The 18294-nt window shown below is 43.3% G+C and overlaps 1 protein-coding gene across 2 annotated transcripts in view; it reads left to right on the top strand.

Annotated features, from left to right (window-relative positions):
* Positions 1-17358, top strand: part of THEM6 (thioesterase superfamily member 6) — a 96209-nt gene extending 78851 nt beyond the window's left edge. Inside the window, exons 1-2 of one of the 2 annotated variants that reach the window (XM_085604801.1) lie at positions 56-580; positions 11834-17358. In XM_085604801.1, coding sequence (XP_085460927.1) covers positions 56-580; positions 11834-11947 — 639 coding nt within the window. In that variant the 3' untranslated portion in view covers positions 11948-17358. Of the gene's footprint in view, positions 1-55; positions 581-11833 lie in introns of those variants that run through there. The other variant, XM_085604802.1, reaches the window with a different exon arrangement.
* Positions 17359-18294: the final 936 nt, after the last annotated feature.

Raw genomic sequence — 18294 nt, 5'->3', positions numbered from 1 at the left:
TTTCGCTGTGGTAACTGTCAAACTTGACTTTTGTGGTAGCCTCTGAATGCGCAGGATGGACACGGCGGAGTTAACCAAGTGGTTATCCGTAGGCCTAGGCGTGACCAGCTGTTTTTTCTCATTTTTGGACGGCTGGTACTGGTTGCGGGCACCAGTGGCTTCGTTTACAGCTCGGCTGAATCCTGGCATGCAGGACCTTATGGCGCTGCACACCGTGAAGTGCCGGGTGATGCCCCCGGACGTGGGCTGTATGTTTCACATGAACAACAACCGCTACCAGCGCGAGGCCGACTTCGCGCGTGTCTGCTTCTTCACGCGGAGCGGCATCCTACAGGCGCTGCGCGCGGAGGGCGCTAGCGTAGTCACCGGCTTCAGCGCCATCCGCTTCCGCCGCCCCTTGCGCCTGCTCGAGCCCTTCCAGCTAAGCACGCGCCTGCTCTGCTGGGACAAGCACTCCTTCTTCTTGGAGCAGCGGTTTATCAGCCTAAAGGACGGCTATGTGTGCGCCCTGCTCATCAGCCGCCAGAACGTTCAGCATTGTTCTGCGGAGAAGGCTTTATTGCACATCTTCAAGCAAGAGGTAAGGGTAGAATTCGATTTGCTAGGACAGGACGGACACACGTTCATTCGTGCACTTTTAATTGGATTAACAACAACATTACCAGTTTATGTGCTTATGCCTCTTTTATCATATCCCTTAAGAAGGTGTCAAACCCGTAATGCAATGGGACGAATGTAAGTAATAATTTGTTGCATCGTTATTTAAAATAATAATGCACATTTCATTGTTAGATACATAAAGGATATGTCTTACAATTGAGTTATAAGCAGTGGTCGAAGTGGGGTAAAAAAAAAGTAGGGGAACTGTGGGCGGAGAATCAGGGAGCCGGAATAACCTGAGCATTGGATCAGTGGGCTGAGTCGGAGGTGTGGTTAGAAATAGCAAAACATACCAATTTTTAGTACATTTGGCATTTCACTGACCAGTTACAGCTTATAACGTTATTTAATTCAAACAATGGATAAACGTGTTTATTTGAGGTTTAATATATAAGTTGTCTACATTAAAATACATTTACAATGTGGGACATGTTTCCAATAACAGAATGTCCCAAATACATTTATAAGTGGAATCATAAGCCATTTGTCTCCATGCCATGCAGCTTCTTTCATCAGCAGTCTCCTCCCTTTTTCTAACCATTTCTGAACATAAAATTCAGGTTTAAATTCTATGACAGAAGGCCCCACAATTTTTATTAACATTATAGAAGACAGACGATTGATTGATATTCTGTTCCGCAGTGGTGTGAGCATATCATTCATTACACTAAAGCTGCGTTTACATTCTGCAGTGGAGGTAAAAAAGGTGTTGTTTATAATGTGCACTTATGGTCTCGGGCTTTCAGGGATGCAATTTCTATTTTGTTTGTACTCTCTGAAAGCAATGATGCACTGCCTCATATCAAATACATGCAACCTGCTACAGAGGTTTTGTAATTCTCCCTCACCATATAAGATGTCTACTGGATCTGTCCAAGAAACTTGGTTGTAGGAGTTTCATTCTATGTGCCAACTGTTTCTATTCCATTTCATCATTGTTTGTGGTTGTGCATCTAGAAACATTTCATGCATTAGTCGTCATCCTTTTTCGCAGGTTATTTGCTAAGCTCCTAAAGAACTGTGCACTACTGATGCTAACACAGCCTTTGTTCTGTTGCAGTCCTGCACCATCAAACTGTATGAGTTCAGCAGCATTTAATGTAGTTGTAGCAAAGGGCCCAGGTGAATCAGCCATTGATTCAAACACTAAAATCTGTATTGAATGATCGGCATCATATATGGTCATATCACGCCGCTGCAGCCTTCTGGATAGGTCACCCAAATCTGTGAGAGCATCATATAATATCATCATATAATATGCCCATATTTTCAACAAACACCAGGGAGTTTAATAAACAGTTTAAACCAGCATATTTTTTCTGCTCATTGTCATTCCTCGTTGAGTCTTTGGATGATTCCATGAAATGTTTACTAAGTGCTTTGTAGTTATTCCAAACAGCTCTCGCAGATTTTTCACTTGAGGGCACCCAACGTACATCTAGCGCCTTCCCAATTGCCAGAAGTCTTACTTCTACTTCCAAAGGACATTCCCCAAGCTCTCTGATTTTTTGGAGAGGCATGGTAGGTGGTATGTAGTTTATCAAAAAAACTTTGAACTGATTAATTCCTGTGACTTCTTAACAAACATCACCCACGGCAAGTCATGAAGGCTGGATCAGGTTGCCCAGTTCCAAATTCGGTAGCTCTGGCCATAGTGCCACATCCTATCCCCTCACTCTTCCCCCCCCCCCCCCTTCTGCTCCACTGAGTGAAACTCGCAATGTCTTCAGCTACAACCCAATTCTGCCCCATTAGAAGCACATGTATGTGACTCAATTCAAATAATACACTGTCTGAAAAAAAGTAACATTCTGGAGAAAGCAAACACTCGTAGGGAATGCAGGATTATGTAAAGCGTGCAAAATATAAGCAGGAACGACATGTTACCTTAACACTTTTACTCTCATTGTTCAGAAATCAATGAGTATTTTTTGCATCAAACGTTGAGGACATGAATATAGAGCTCCTCCTGTACACAAGTGTTCAGAAGGGCTCAGAAGAGAAAGGGACTCTTCAGGAGAATCTGATCTGACTCATGGAAACCCACAAGGGCTCCTTCATATTCATGTCTGCCAGCTAGCTGCTCAAACATAGTATGGTACATATGTAATCAAGTGTCCTGCAAAGGATACCTTTTGATTGTCCAGCTTGGCCAGCTCTTCTACTCACAAAATACAAGAGAGATCTTGACAGTAAAAGGCAAAATTATATTTTCATTCGCCAAGTTGACTCTTGGGCTTGGCCCTTTTTGGCAGGTTCATCCCTAAACTTTTTGCCTTATTTCTGACCGGGTGTTGGTGGTTTTAGGCCTCTGGGTACTTTAGAACTGCTGTCCAGTGTAATGTGCGTGCACTCTGTGTTACATTTGGTAAGATTGGCCTGTCCTCCCATAGGAATGCATTGGGGATTCCCTGACAAGTGTGTCGGTGGTAATTCCTGATATGGGAGGCGCAGCGTGGTCAAGTTTAGTACATTTGGATTTGTCATAAATGCTGCGCAATGGTGTACGCAGATTTATTATTATAACTATTTTAGAAATGGCACTTTTAGAAGTTAACATTTCTGTGTGTTATGTGTCTGCCTGCCTGATGTGAATTGCATGTCTGGCTTTTGAGTGACGGGCTAGGAGGTGTGTGTGGCTCCAGAAGGGGCAGGGTGAGTCCGCACTAGGCTGAATGGGACATCTGCATTGGGAGTAGTGGGAGTAATCCCCTGACCCTGAATAGGTCTGGGCCTATCCTGGACAATGCTGGCTCCGCCCCCTGTGGTGTGTCTGATCACCGAGCTCCTACCTGACAAAGGGGGAGAGGAGTTTGGAAAACAAAGTGCTCCAATTCCCCCCTAAACCAATTGCATCTGGTTCCCCCATGCCCTGTACTGCAGACAAAGGAATGCCTAATATAAATATAGGGGCTGTGACCCCATGAAGTTGTTCTGTGCTTTGGTGCTGTTCCTAACTTGGGGGTGTGCTGCTGCTGGGGCCCAGGAGAAACCGCCATGGGGGCTTACCTCCCTGCTGGGGGGCCCTGTGTGCTGGCCTCCCTGGGCCCAGCTATGCCCCATGGACATAAAAGAACTTTTGCTTGGGATTGTTCCTTTTAAATCCAGGGCTCTTGCTCTTGGCGCCTCGTGAGCGCTTTGCTGTGTTTCCCCAGGGAAAAGGAGAGCATGGGCTTCGCAGCGCGGAGCTGCAGCCCTTTTGGAGGGAGTCCTGACGTGGGGACTCCCCCCTCCTTTGCTGCATTAATGATTTTATGTTGGCGAGCGGGTGCCCACCCCGCTCTCATGGATATTTAAATTGTGGGTGCCCACCCCGCTTGTGCTTTTATTTTAGGTGGGTGCCCACCCCGCTTGTGTGCTGGTTGTGGCTGGTGCCCACCCGCCCTTGTCTTAGTTAAAACGGGAGCCTACCCCGTATTACCGCAGAGGGGCAGCTGGCTGCAGCAGCGCGACCCGGAACCCAGGCGGGCTCTACATCGAAGTCCGCCGGCCCGGGTGAAGTGAGGAGAGGCCCGGTGCGGTGGACGCCAGGCGAGTTGGTCCCAGACCGTTGGCGGGCCTCCCATGTCTGGAGAGAGCCCCACATGCTGAGAGAGGAGACCAGAGGAGTCCTGCTCCGCAGTCCCGGTGAGTGGGGGCTTCTCCATTGTTGTGGTACAGTTCGAGGCACATTACCAGTGCTTGTGGATTCTGAGCAGCCCCACCTGACAGCGGGCCGCTCCAACGTGGGCCACATTGTCTTTAGGGCCCCTGTGGGCGTCCTGAGGGCCCAGGGGTGCCCGTGTCCCTTCGGCGTGGGATATTTCCCAAGCTGCCCCGCCTGCTAGAGGGCAGCTGCACCGATGGAGGCAATTTGATTTTTAGAGACCCAGAGGGGCTGAAGAGGCACAGATGTGCCAGGGCCCCTTTACTTTGTTTAGTCCCAGCTGCGCTGCACCAGCGCGGGCAGCTGCATTGTTTTGCGCATATTTGGTTGACAGAGTCCCAGTGGGGACCCACCCAGAGGGCACAGTGCGTGCCCAGGCCCACATTTTGCATCACAGCTGCACGGCAATTAGCGGCAGCTGCAACGTTTAGGTTATCCTTTCTTTCGGGGCATGCTGGATGAGACAGGATTGAGATACACTCCTCTGCCCCAAGGCAATTGCGCACTTGTGAGTTCTGCTGCATTGTCAGCATGTCCTGACATTATGGACATGGGGCATTTGAGCTTTGTGAGAAGGCCAGTTGGCCAGGGGGACTGTTAGGTTGATAGGGCCCCAGGCCCTTATGTGATTTATGTGGTGCGCAGGAAATGTGATTCATGCACCCTGATTTATGCCTCTAATGTGGTTTATGTGTGAGGTTATTTGCATACTGTGGTTTATGCTTGTGAGGTTATTCTCTACTGTGATTTATGCCCCTAATGTGAGTTATGCTTAGGAGGTTATGGTCTAATATGTTTCGATTTATGAGGTTGGTGCAAAATGTATTTCACGCCTGATGTGATACTGTGCATAATATGATTTCTGTTGCAGGATATTATGCTGAGTACAGTGTTTGCCAGTAATTACTGGTTGTGTTCTACATTTATTATATGTTCTACATTTATTCTGTTCACTTTGTGATGGTTCTGACAGTGGTCCAAGTGGCCCTGTCATGTGTATATAATCCCCTGTAAATATTGCCTAGTGCCAGTTGGCACAGTGTATATTGTGTGATTACTATTCTATGTGTTTATGATAATACAAAGGCTATTTTTGATATAACCTTGTGTGGAGTTCCTTTTGTGGTGTGCCTAGTAAGTTGCTGCTGTGTGTGTGTGTTGCGCAAACACTTTACACATTGCCTATGGGATAAGCCTGACTGCTCCTGCCAAGCTACCAAGGGGGTGAGCAGGGGTTATCTTCAGTGTACAACTCTCTTGCCCTGACTAGAGTGGTGGTTTCTGCCTGGCTTTGGCGCAAGCCTCAGCCAACCAGAAATCCCATTTCTAACATGGACAAAAAAACAGTAACCCACTGTGCTTTGCACATGAAATATTGCTCTTTGATATGCATCGTACACATTCTTTGCAGCAGGTGTATTAACCCTCTGCGCTACCTTAGTTGAGTCAAAACAGCCATTAAACAAAACTCCCCTCCCATCTCTCACCAGCAGGTACATTGATCACCAGAGTTATCTTGGCACTTTTATTGTTGCCGAAACCTGCTAAATATACAAAGAACTTTGCAGTGTTTTTAAAACTTCTGCACTGCTACAAAACTGGCCCCCACAACTAAATCAGCCCCCTACCCTTCCAGTCGCCATGGGAAACGCCTGATGCCTGGAACTGTCAGTCCAGCCTAATTACTGTAAAGCCTTTTTCAATGCACTACTGCAGATATGTATGCTTATTTGATATAAACGTCACGGATCACTGTTAGTGTAAGACACAGATTCTTCCTGAATATCCTTTGAATTTGGATCCTGCCTGAATGATACTCATGAGCAGTTTTGTACACAAAAGAAGGCCTCTGGGTAGACCTCGGAGGTAAGCACATTAATGTTATTTCTAAGGATCCTCACACAGGACCACTTGCCTTTTTAACCTTCCTGTACAATTCCTGCCTGTGCTTTACTATGTGTAATCGTTTTGGCAGATGTTTTAAAGTTTACTTCTTTAACATAATCTTTCTAACAAGCAATATATTAATGTTTTTTTTAACTTCTAGACAATTTTGTAAATTTTTTAGGGCCATGCCATACAGAATAGAAGTAAAGGCAGAATGCAATAATCTGTTCTGCAGTCCTGTGACTTTGAGTTGAGAGAAACGGTATTGTGCAGAGATGGGTTTGGGTCCAGGCCGGGGTAACTCCCAGCCGAACCCTTGCTTTTGGCAGAGGTTCCTGTGTTGTGCCAGAGGCTACACTCTCTTCTCGCTGGTTCAGAGACACGCTTACCGTAAGTGTATTGGACGCTGCGTGACCCACTCGGTGCTTTGTGAAGGCAGAGGATCACCCAGTTCTTCAAGCTAGGAGCCGTACGTCCTGCCTCTTCATGGCCTTTCTACTAGTCCCAGATTCGGCAGCACTGTCTAATCCCACGTCTCTTGTGTTATTCACCATGTTTCCAGTTTAGGGTGCACAGATACCCCATTCAGTGTAGTCAGTTTGTTAAAATAAACTAGTTTGTGTGCCCTCCCTGCACCACAGCAAACTCTTCACAGAGGATTTTACACTCCTTGATCTGGAATCCACTGCTAATCAAGGGCTGATATTGCATTGTCAACAATCTGCTCTGCTCTGTTGTGTCACCAGTTAATTCACAGTTGTCTTGTGTTCGAACACCCTCTTGCACACACAACTCCGCGACCTGCTTGTGCGGAGTTTGCGTTTTATAGAACAATAAATGGATCTTTGGCGTGGCCAGGCACAGGATCACGGCATTCAAGGGCCATCGAATGCACTAGCTCATAGAAGTGCAAGTCATCTGCTGGCCCCTTCAGAGCACTGCAAGGGGATAGGAGAGGGCTGTATGGAGTTGGTGGCGGGAATCCGCTTAATGGCTGACTACGCCACTTCGAACCACTGATGGAGAGGAGGAGAATTAAGTGTAGGTATGCAAGAGAGAGTACATAAGCGAAGATGGGTGACGGGGAAGCGGAAGGGAAGACTACTTCTACGCGTGCCACCCTTCACTATTCGGCGCTCCATTCACACATAGGAAGGACTCTTAATTTAGATGGTGAGGGCATCCAGGCCGCTGAGAATTGAGTAAGTAACAGGGGATGGGATCAATAGAACGGACAAGACTGTTCCTTTCGGGGTGGGGGTGGGTCTCAATGGACCCCCTCAGCGTGCTCAGCCACAAGTGGCTCTTAAAAAAAAAAGTTAACATTAGGCAGGTAGCTTCGTCTCTGGTCTGCCTTCCTCACATCCCGTCCTATAATTGTCCATATTTTAAGGTAATAACCCCTTTCATGCCGAGTTTCAACCTGCGCTTCCAAGCATTGTAAACAATATATGTTACTGTTACCCTGTGAAATGATATTTAATTTACCATCCTTGGAAGGATCGAGGTCTCAGTTAGCCTTTCTGTGGTTCTGACTAATGGCCCGCAGATATCAGCGGTGAGTGTTTAACTCCTGGAACTACCCTGCTGAATATCCGGACCTGCAACCAGCGGCTCAAATTAAGCACTGGCTGCAGGCTTCATCATGAACTGAGCAGGGACAGAGCAGTCACTTTACTGGCTGTCTTGAGCGCAGAGTCTCGGGTGCGAAACACTATGGGCCAAGCCTTGTGATATGCACAAGTGGCATGTAGTTTTGCCGGAATGCTGGCAATTTTTGTACCAATATTTGGACCCTCTGACTGGTAGAAAAATAAAATGTTATGTTTAGCTGGTTTATCAGTGCAAATTTGGATTTGTAACTGATTGTCAGTGCAACTATCACTGTAAAATGTGGTCAAAACCTGTACTCAATTGTCCATCTGGTTAATTACACAAGATTTGGCACTTGACCTGGTTCTCAATAAAGCTCCACCCCTGTGCCCCTCTCTATCCGAGTAAATGCGCTCTTCCATATCTGTGCAAGCTTTGTGGTATGGTCCGCCACACATGGCTTCCACCTTGTAACACAAAGCCCACTGAAACAGCTAGCAGGCACTATGGACAGTATTTCTAAGGTGCCAGCATACCTCAGTGAATTGATGCTCGTCATTGATGTCTTGTGTATGGCTCATGCTGGCAAAACCAATTATTCCTTCCCAGGTTGGTTAATTTGAGTACCGCTAGATTAGATACATAATGCTTAAAAATGACAGAAGTGGTATAAAGCGCTTTACAACTAATATTAACTTGTACATGAGTCAAGTTGAACTGATGTTGCAATTTACGAACGAACCACAGGCTGGTGCTGCAATACTGGCTTTACAGTAGCACAGCTCAAGTGCTTGGAAACTGATTATTTTTCATATTTATAGTATTTTGTCAGCCTTCGTCTATCTGACCTCTACTTTGCTTCAGAGTGAACGAGGCTGCTACTGAGGGGCAGCTCTAGAAGTAGCCATAATCAACATTTTGGTGCCCTACTGAAGCAGGGGAACCAGGATCGGGTCTGGCAGGAGGCTCAAGCATCCTTTGGTTCTGGGCAAATCACTTAGACTCCTCATGCCTAAAATCTGAAAGTTTGAGCTTTTGGCATGCATTATTATTTGCAACGCCAATAGGTCAAACTTTAAGTAATGCGAGACCTATTGCATTGCAAATGCTTGTTTTAAATGACCTCCTCCCTGAACACAGACAGCACTGGTACACATAAAAAAAGTAACATGAGGAAAACAGCTGATGAGACATTCGACATTTGCCAGTTATTTAAATAAAATTTACCAGGTATTCTTTCATTTTCGCAACTTACTTGAAGCATATTTAAGAGCATGGAGTTCAGAGGCAGTCCAGGCTCCTCTTCCAGGCCCCGGTGCAGAGAAAAGAGCAGAGCTGTAAAGGAGGGGCTGGGGACCTCTGGGCAGGCAGGCAGAACAATTTCCAGGAGAGGCTGGTGGGGCTGGGTCCGCTGTGGGTACATCGATCAGTGGAGGGCCTCTTCTACAGCAGCTGCCGTCCTCCTATTTCCCAGTTCTGGCTGGGTGGAGAGCAGATTTGCAGCAAGCCACGAATTCCTCACTTTTGCCCTTTTCCAGGTGGCTTAGATTAGTGAGCCCAAATATAATGGGCAGAGGTGGTCAATGGCAGGGCCACCAAAGCATCCTGATGTGACTATTGTATTGGTCATATTGGGGGCAGGCAGGTAGCCTCCTCACTAAATGAGGTGTGAATCACGGCAGCAACAGGGCCGTCAGAGTTAGCCGTTTTCACGCTAACCTAAGACTGATGGCCATTTCTGTGTCGCTTTGCAGGCCCCTAGATACAGAGGGGAAGGAGGAGGAGGTTGGGGGCACTGCAGAGGCCTTCCGCGATGTGTACCACACAGGCTGAAAGATAAAGTTATAATTTTAAAGTAGAACTATTCCTGCAGTCCCGGGACGCTTTTTTAAAACTAAGTAGGGGAACGGACTGAAATAATTTTTAAAAATAGGGGCACTCTGTGCCCTTCCCATCCCGCCTGCTTCTACCACTGGTTATAACTATTCGTCAAACTATATGTATAACATCAGCCTTAAACAGTCACCTCTGCTTCTAGCGATGCTGATGTTCTGTTTCTTAAAACAAAACTGCTCCACTGGGTGAATTAAGTTAATCATTGCTATATGCTCCTATTACACCTTCAGCAGCGGGGGATGCTTGTTCTTGTGGAGTGCTATTTGTATGTGCTTTAAACAAGCATTCGCAAAGTCAATGGTACTCGCCAAAGGTCGAGATATTGGCTTTGCCAATGTCTTATAGTAATATTGTAGAGCAGCGTGGTGATTTAAAGCATGCCTAAAGGTTATAAGACATAAACTCTTATGTTCTTTTTTTTTTTTTACCGCTTTTTAGGAACTTTTATAGCACTCTTTAAAAAATAACTTTTTACGATGCTGCACAGCAACCATACTGCTCTACAAAACGATTAAAAGATCTTGGCAAAACTGATGGCTCTCACATAGGCAAGACCTATTGGCTTTGCCAGTGCTGGATGGTACTGAAAAACAGGGCACAAGTCCTAAAAACAAAAAGTGTGGGGACTTGCCAAGTTACACATTATGCACATAACATCACGTCTCGAGACATTGCATGTTGTATTACTAGAAGTGGCATCTCAACCCATGACCTCACAGGAAGAGACATCATATCTTAACACATCAGACAGATGTCTAGCAGTTCTATCGTGTATATTTGAGCACATCACAAGATTTAAGTGCCATTTTGCATTGCGGTTGTGCCAAAAAAGCGACGCAATATCAAAATCTGGTTCTCAATTTATGCGTTTAATTTTTATAAAGTCTGCCACAGAGAAATATGGCAGTAAATCTGTTCTGCTCAATGTGTTGCAAAGTCTGCAATTTAAAATATCTTACTGGGTTAAGGCACCAGCTGCGGAATCTTTGTGTGCCCAGTAAATCAGAGGGAATAATAATGTTAAGACCATTCTGGAGGTTACACCATTTGCAGAAGAGATCTGTTTTTTGTCTGCTCCCAGTTATGAATCAAAGTACATATAGGGTTAATATGCCTCCTGCAAGCACATAATGTAAAATGCAGATGACAGATTTTAATTACATATTGCCAGGTAAGTGGTTTACTGATTTTAATGAAAAGATCCTTTTGTTGATTGCAGTTCATAAAATGTAACCCTTTTAATCTAGCACAGTGAGCTATGAAGGACATGTGGCTCCTACGCCAAATTTGCTGCTTATTTTTAGCCTAAGATTTGACCACCTCCTTCCCAGTGTAGTGTGTCTGGTCCAGAACCGTGCAGCATCTACCAACTCTGACTTCATCAAGTGAAGATTACAGCCTGGTTTACAGGAGGTTGATGTAGGCCATCACCATATCTGACCCTGTGGAGGTTGAGCACTTGGTTGACCTGATGGGTGACACCGGAGTGTCTGCATGTGACAATGACTATGCATTCTTATCTACTATGTTGACACTTTGATAGCCTGTGTGTTGTGGCTCGTTGTCATTGTCCTGTAAGACCCCCTCAGTAGTCATGTGTCATAACATCCTTGGATGAAGGTGCTGTATTATGTGTACATTCAACTCGATGGCATTGGTTCCATGACTTTTGGGGATATGATAGGTAGCCACTTTATACTGCTCCTTGCAAATTGTGGACGTTTTACTGTGTATTGATTGTCCCTCTTAACAGTGATTAGGTGTAACTTCAGTTTGTGTTACTTTCGAAAGAAATTCTAAAATGAGTGTGCGTAGAGTGCATGTGGACATGACAGAGCGCTTGTCTACTTGTATTTAAAGAGCATAGTGTAGTTTAAAGTGTCATGCAGGTTTGCAGGCCTTCTAGCCCTCAGTAACTTCTGGCAAGTCCAATACTGACTGACAGGGCGCTCTCCTCCAGCGACCGGATGTCCAGCTTTTCATACACGCAATGGTGTCTTGCTGCCGCATTCTGCCATTTCAGGTTGAATAAGTGTTGCTGCTCATCCTGCATCTAATTTAGTGAATAAGTCCATGTTTCTTGTGTACAGGTGCTTTATGTGTCAAACGAAAAAGGCTTTCATGACTTATCTCCCATCTTCTTGTTTGTAGGTGGATTCCCCGGAATTTCCAGAAGAAGTGGTGCACTTGATCAGCTTTAATGACGCCAGTAGCAGGAGGTTGAGAGCTGAAAGTGCCACGTGCGAGGCTAAGAAATTGAAGTAAATGCACTGCTACACCAGTCTTCAGACGGGAGTTTCAAACTCTACTGTCCTTCACACCTAGGAGCAACGCTTAAAACTTAAACCCTGCTTCATGTTGAGTCCTTCACCTGTGGTTCCACCTGATGACTGCAGCAATGCCAAGACTGGATACTTTGAAGGGTCTGCATGCTGGATTTAAAAATTAAATACAATCCCTGTTCCGGGGTTGAGCTAATGTCAGATGCCTGGACAAACTGCTGTTCACATTAGATTACATTTCCGACCCCTTAGGAGCTTTCTGCATGGTATACTTATCGGGTGCAATAAACATCGTTTGGAAGTTTTATCCCGATCAATTTTAAGAGTTCAAACAGGCCAAATATTACCTGTGGGGCAAAATGTCTAGTAGTTACAGAAACCTTTGGAACCATATTCTGAATGTTATGGCCCTATGCAGAATTAAAGCTCCGAATAAGAGGTATTTACTGTTCCTAGTAAAAACCTAAACTCGTGTCGGTATTTACTAGGTTGAATAAATACCTCATTACTCTTTGTAACACTCATAATGGAGGCTTTGGACTCCACTGCATGCCAGAGTGTAAGCAGCCCATGTTTAATTAGAACTAGGCATACGAGTAATAAGTGAAAAATTGACCCCTTCCAATCTAAGTCGCTGAAGTAAATCAGTATCGGCATTAGGAGCAACCCTGCGCCCACCCCCCAAAAACACCGAGAACAGTTACTTGTTGTTAGGTATCTGGAATATTTCGTACTAGGCCGTAATGAGTCTTTCTTTATGCATGACACTCCAAACGTGAAAGATGACACGATTTGCACCGTTTTTAGTGTGTGCCTTGTTGTGCTGCACACACCCAGACTGAATCTTACTTATTAACTTTCTCAATGACTTGCAAACGAAACCCGCTGTGTGCCTCCATGAAATTGGTTCACGAAAATGAGGGAAGCAAAACGTCTTGTCGCCTTATATTTTTAAAACTAGATACTTCAGATGCAAAAGCAATTCCACATTGTGAGTTTGCGGTTAAACTAGTTGCAGTGTTTAACTGTGCAATGAAAACCATAATGTGTTATATAACTTACAATTTTAAAAAATCCGTTGTTAAAAAACGGACCCAGCTAGCAGATGTTTTCTGCAAGAAATGTTAATGTAATGTTCGAAAACGTGATAGCTCTGAAACAAGTATGTCTTCTATTTCCATTTTTGTTTATTTGTGCGGCTCGTAACCCGGTATTTTTGGAAGGAGTGCATTTGCTCGCTTTGCGCTAGAGCCTTGTTGAATGTAATGAAAGTGTTATGTTTACACATAAAATCAGAAAGGAAAAAAAATATTTGTGTCGCAACCAGCACAGGTTAGTTTTAAACTGGACGACCTTTATATTACAGTGCTTCAAGTGTTATGATGGTTTAGTAAGTCATGCTACTTGTTTTAAACATACTTTATAGGAATTGGTTAAATCCTATTTAATTTCATATACATTCTAACTTGACCCAAAGGCTAACTCTATCAAAAAGTATTAGTGACCTTTTCATGCATAGGTCCAAGAGGTGGAAGATTATAATTTGCTGTTTGTGTAAGCCTGTCTATGCAATGTTCAGTACGTCTGCTGAAAGTATATAAGTCACTCCTAAACTTCATGGACTCGATTCAGACAGATTTTCCTACGAATAAATGTGACTTGCGCTTGTAACACCCCAGGCTCATTTCTAAACTCCAGCAGTACTGCCATAGTAAATCACAACAAAATCTGTGTGAAACCGGCTGTCTACTTCATGTGTCTTGGATTACTCGGCTCCAAGATGAGTTATTTTCCATTAGATCAAAACTCTTGGTACTGTGTGCATGGAAGCCCTGCAAATTTTGACCGATAAAGGAACTTTGGCACAGGGTGAATATATGATGAGACCGTTTTGTTAAATGGGGAAGAAGAGTTTAGGGCCATGGCCTTCTAGTCTAACTACCAAAACTACTTCCACTTGTTCACATTTCTCCAATGCTTTGGGCTGACTAACTAAATAAGGACAAGGTTTTTCATAAGTCTAGTGCTTTTATTTTTTAATCACCTAATATTTGCATGGCTAAAACCGGAAATGCTCAAGCCTTTTAAGCATCCCTGTACTTTACCATCTGCCACTGGTTGGTGTTGTTTAGATTAGGCTTACATTTCCTTCCTCTAGCTTCACTCTCCGTGACGTATTGCATGAACAAGCTTTCTGTAAACTAAGTGAACTAAAAAGGTTATCGAGAACCTATGGGTTACAGATTCTTTTATCTTTCCATGGCAGAAAGATGCAGTGATGTGTTGTCTTTCTCTCTGTGATGCTTTGTATAGTCCGTCTTCTCTGCAGTTTTTTGATCTATTTTAAAAGTCTTAATTTACTTCATTGGAAAAATGTGTGCATGTCTTCTATACTTACCTCATGGAACAAGATGTGAAATTCTACATACCGGAGGAAGGGAACCTCCATTTAGTAAATCTGTAGTGCTATGAAAATATTACCACTACCATGGACCAGCAACTAAGGATGGGCTTAGCTTAGGAATTTTTTCAAAATGAGCATAATCCATCATAGTGCTGGGTGGATCTCCGGTTTCTGATATTTATTCCATTTTCTAGCCATGTATGAAGGTCAGAATTGTAACTGAGTGTGACGCACACTGTAGCCATAACACAAAGTAACATAAAACAAATGAAATAGGCAAGGATATCAGTATATCAGGATGGTTGGCATTTCCTCTAGACTTGTCAGCATAAACCTAGCTGGTACTTTCCTGTTACGGAACAATGGTTAGAAAACTGATCTTAGAGATATGAATAACTGGCTAAAACCTTTACTATAGCCTTATAGCCTGCCGTAGGGGGCTATACCGGCTATTAAAGACCCGCTCCAGCGGCTCGGGCCTTTAACAAGGGAGCAGGACTTTAAGTTGCCGGTATAGCCCAGCTACGAAGGGCTATAAGAACATTTTGCCACTAGAGGGCAGACTGTCCTAACAAATTAAACAAAGGCCTTTCGGAGCCTGAGGGGATTGAAATCCCCTAGGGCTCCGAGAGGCCTTTGTTTAAACACAATTGGAATGTTGCTCTGCGGGCCTTTACCGGCCCATAGAAGCACGGAGCACTCCATTGTCTGCAATGGAGTGCTCCACATTCCAAGGTTCTAATATTTATTTCATGTAGATAAGAAACTAGATTCAGAGAGAAGACTTTTAACCATTGGCTGCATGCTGAGACGTATTGCCTCCATTTTTTCAGTTCTGCTGTCTGTTGATTCTCAAAACTCAGTAAATAACTGTTCTTTTCGTCTGACTTTCCTTGATTCGCTATCGCACGGATCACAAACGAGGTGGGCGAAATTTGGCAGACCCGAGATTACAGTTTCCAAGAGATCTTTTCAGCTCGAACCACTCTTGCGTGGGTGGAATTTAAATGAAAAGCATGACATTTGTGATAGAAAAAAGGTATGCATTGTACACATAAATGGATAAAATAGGATTCATACTACATTTTTTATTTCCCATTATAAAAATTCACCATGGGCCTAATACTAAACTGATGGAATTATTGTTACATGTTTGCTAACATGATTTTCCTTTTGAACAGTATTCCTTGTATGTTGGTAGAGTACCTCCCAAATATTGTAATTTCCTTTATTTGTGGGCTTGTTGATTTTAAATGCCTTGGGCTCAAATATATTGCTCATGTCAAATAGTTTTGGCACTGGACAAAATGCCTCTGCTAATGGGGTCAGCTTTATGTCCTGCTCTTGAGTACAACTACGGGCATAGAGCCTAACTAATGTGTAACTTTACTTATCAGGCTTTAAGATGCCTTTCCTAACCTATTCCAGTCAGCTGTCAAGAATCTGTTTTAACAGTTTGCACAAATATATTTTAAAATATTTATGGTTAGTGTGTTTTTATATGGTTTGGTTACTCCTTTAAGAAATGTTATTGTTTTTTTAACCTTGTTAGTTTCTGTAAGTAAACCTGTATCAGCACTGTTTTGAATAGGACCACACTAATGCAACTAGTACAATACCGCAGCGCACATTTGCACTGATCATAGGCTCATTTTAGTCAGGAAGCATATTTTCAATACCACTTTCACCAGCATGCATTTCACTAGAACCAGGGCGTGCCAGTAGTAGCACAACTCTGCTTAGGCACTTCTGCCTAGACCATGAGGGCTTGCGTTTCAAACCTCTGCCTCGTTTTATACAAACTGAGCTATTTTTATTTGATAAAAAATGCATTTTTAATTTCTTGGTTGTGGTAAATGAAAACATTTGGTTTCTGTTCATATCCTAGCATTAGTGCGTATTCTTACGAATCTTTCAATGCTTGGACACCTGTCACCCATCAGCTATCCGGCTGCAATCCACAGAAGCTAGCCTAAGCAGGCACACCAGATTCTGGTTGAGATTTTTAGGTTTCTGCATTGCTTTGTAAATTAGGTATCTCCTGTTTGTCTCTATGCGCCTTTTTCATTTGTACAGAAACATTCTTTTGTCTGCTGTGCATCTATCTCTAAATGCACATTTGTGATACAGTAGTTCTTTGCCGGAGAACACATCTGATTTGTAAAACAAATAAGTCGACTCTACAGAGTTTTCATCTGAGCAATCCTAAAACAAGGCTTTGCTTCAAAGGTGGTGGTGCATTTAACAGCCTTTTGTTTTTTACTTTACTATGAACAGGGCATTCTGTTTTCTTTTGGTATAGATTAGAACATCACGTAGTTTCTTTTCAGCTACTGTTTTGCCTAGGACGAAACACTCTTGTGCATGGCAGGCAATAGCCTCATGTTTATAATGCAAAAATGCAACAATGTGTTAAGTTAATACACAGAGGGACTTTTTTTTGTTAGGTTGTTTCCCGTCATAGAGGGAACACTAATGGGGGGGGGGGGGGTGAAGGTTTTAACTGTCATGTGACTGTTTTGCTTCCTAGGTGAGAGTGGACAAGTTTATACATAATGTTTTTTGCTTTATTTTATTGGTAACTTACTTGAAACCTCTATGGTATTTATAATTAGAAAAAGTTTCTCGCACTGTAAATTATCTACGTAAAATATATTTTAGAAGAGAACATAGTGTTACTCTCATCTTTAAGTGCAATATAAGCATCTATTTATTGTCTACGATGTGGCCTAGAGAATGTACAGTTTCACCATCTCTGTACCACGTTAACATATTATAGATTGTGAAACCTTCTTTTTCTTTGCACTGGCTACATGTAAAAACCAAATGTTCTGATTCGAATGATGTTTCCTTTGGTGTCTTTTAACTGTTCTGTAACAGTATTTGAATTCTTTGAACTTGCTAAATTGGGTTAGATAATCTTACTAAACTTTGTAAGTCGAACTGAGACATAATTGTTAAGCACATAAAGGCGCCAAACAATATAAAAATGAATGTGTCGATTTGTTTTTTTTCCAATATGGGCTACCAGATGAGACACAAGCTGCAAACATCACCGGAGACCAACAGCATTGAGAGACACGTGTAATGATACAGGAAGAAATAGACTAGTAAAATACAGAACAATGATGAGTAAAGGTATTGCACAATCAATACCTCAGTAGTAGCGCTCGAAGGTAGGGAGAAAGTAACACTTCACATTATACGATGGGATTACATTTCCGAGTAGAAACTACATGTTGGGTGAATAGCAGATGTTATGAAGGCTGTATGCACGGCACATGGGTCAAGCTCCGGAAAATCCACAAGGGCATATAATCTGCAATAGAATTACCTTACAGGCTTGTAAATATATCCTAGAACAAACCAGCCCGGTTTAGGAGAGGAAGCAAATACACAAGCGCTAACGGTTCACAGACAAAAGATGCATTAGTGCAATACAAATATCAAGATGCCAGTGCTGGAAAGAGTAAGGTTGGTCATCTATGGACTTCTGGCTCAAAGCCTTCTAGTACATCTTCCTTAGACCCTGACAGTTGGATCTAGTTGAAAAACACACAAGGGGAAAGTCCCAGGGTAAGCATTAATCCTTAGGATGTGATTGCTATATACTGCACCCAGTTGCTGAGTCCACATTAGTCCTTTTAGTAGTGATAAAATAAAGTCTGACAACTCCAAATGGCCCTTGTAAGGATGCTAAACTGTAGAGGAAAGGTATAAAATGCATGACTGTTGTCTCAAATGGGACATAGGTTATGCAACAGGCTGCTGTGTAGGATTGGTGACTTGAAATATGGCCTTAAGATGGAGTGTTAGCTGTATAGAAGATAGCGAGAGGATATTTTACTCTAGGTTTTCATAGGGACAACTACAGTTTCAGTATAGCATACTGTTGTGAATCCTAGTGGTTCATCCAAAAGACCTAT

Source organism: Triturus cristatus, chromosome 5_1 (genome assembly GCF_964204655.1).
Source record: "Triturus cristatus chromosome 5_1, aTriCri1.1, whole genome shotgun sequence".
NCBI lineage: Eukaryota > Metazoa > Chordata > Amphibia > Caudata > Salamandridae > Triturus > Triturus cristatus.
The sequence above is the reverse complement of the archived record's forward strand: the minus strand, read 5'-3'. Positions and strand labels throughout refer to the sequence as shown.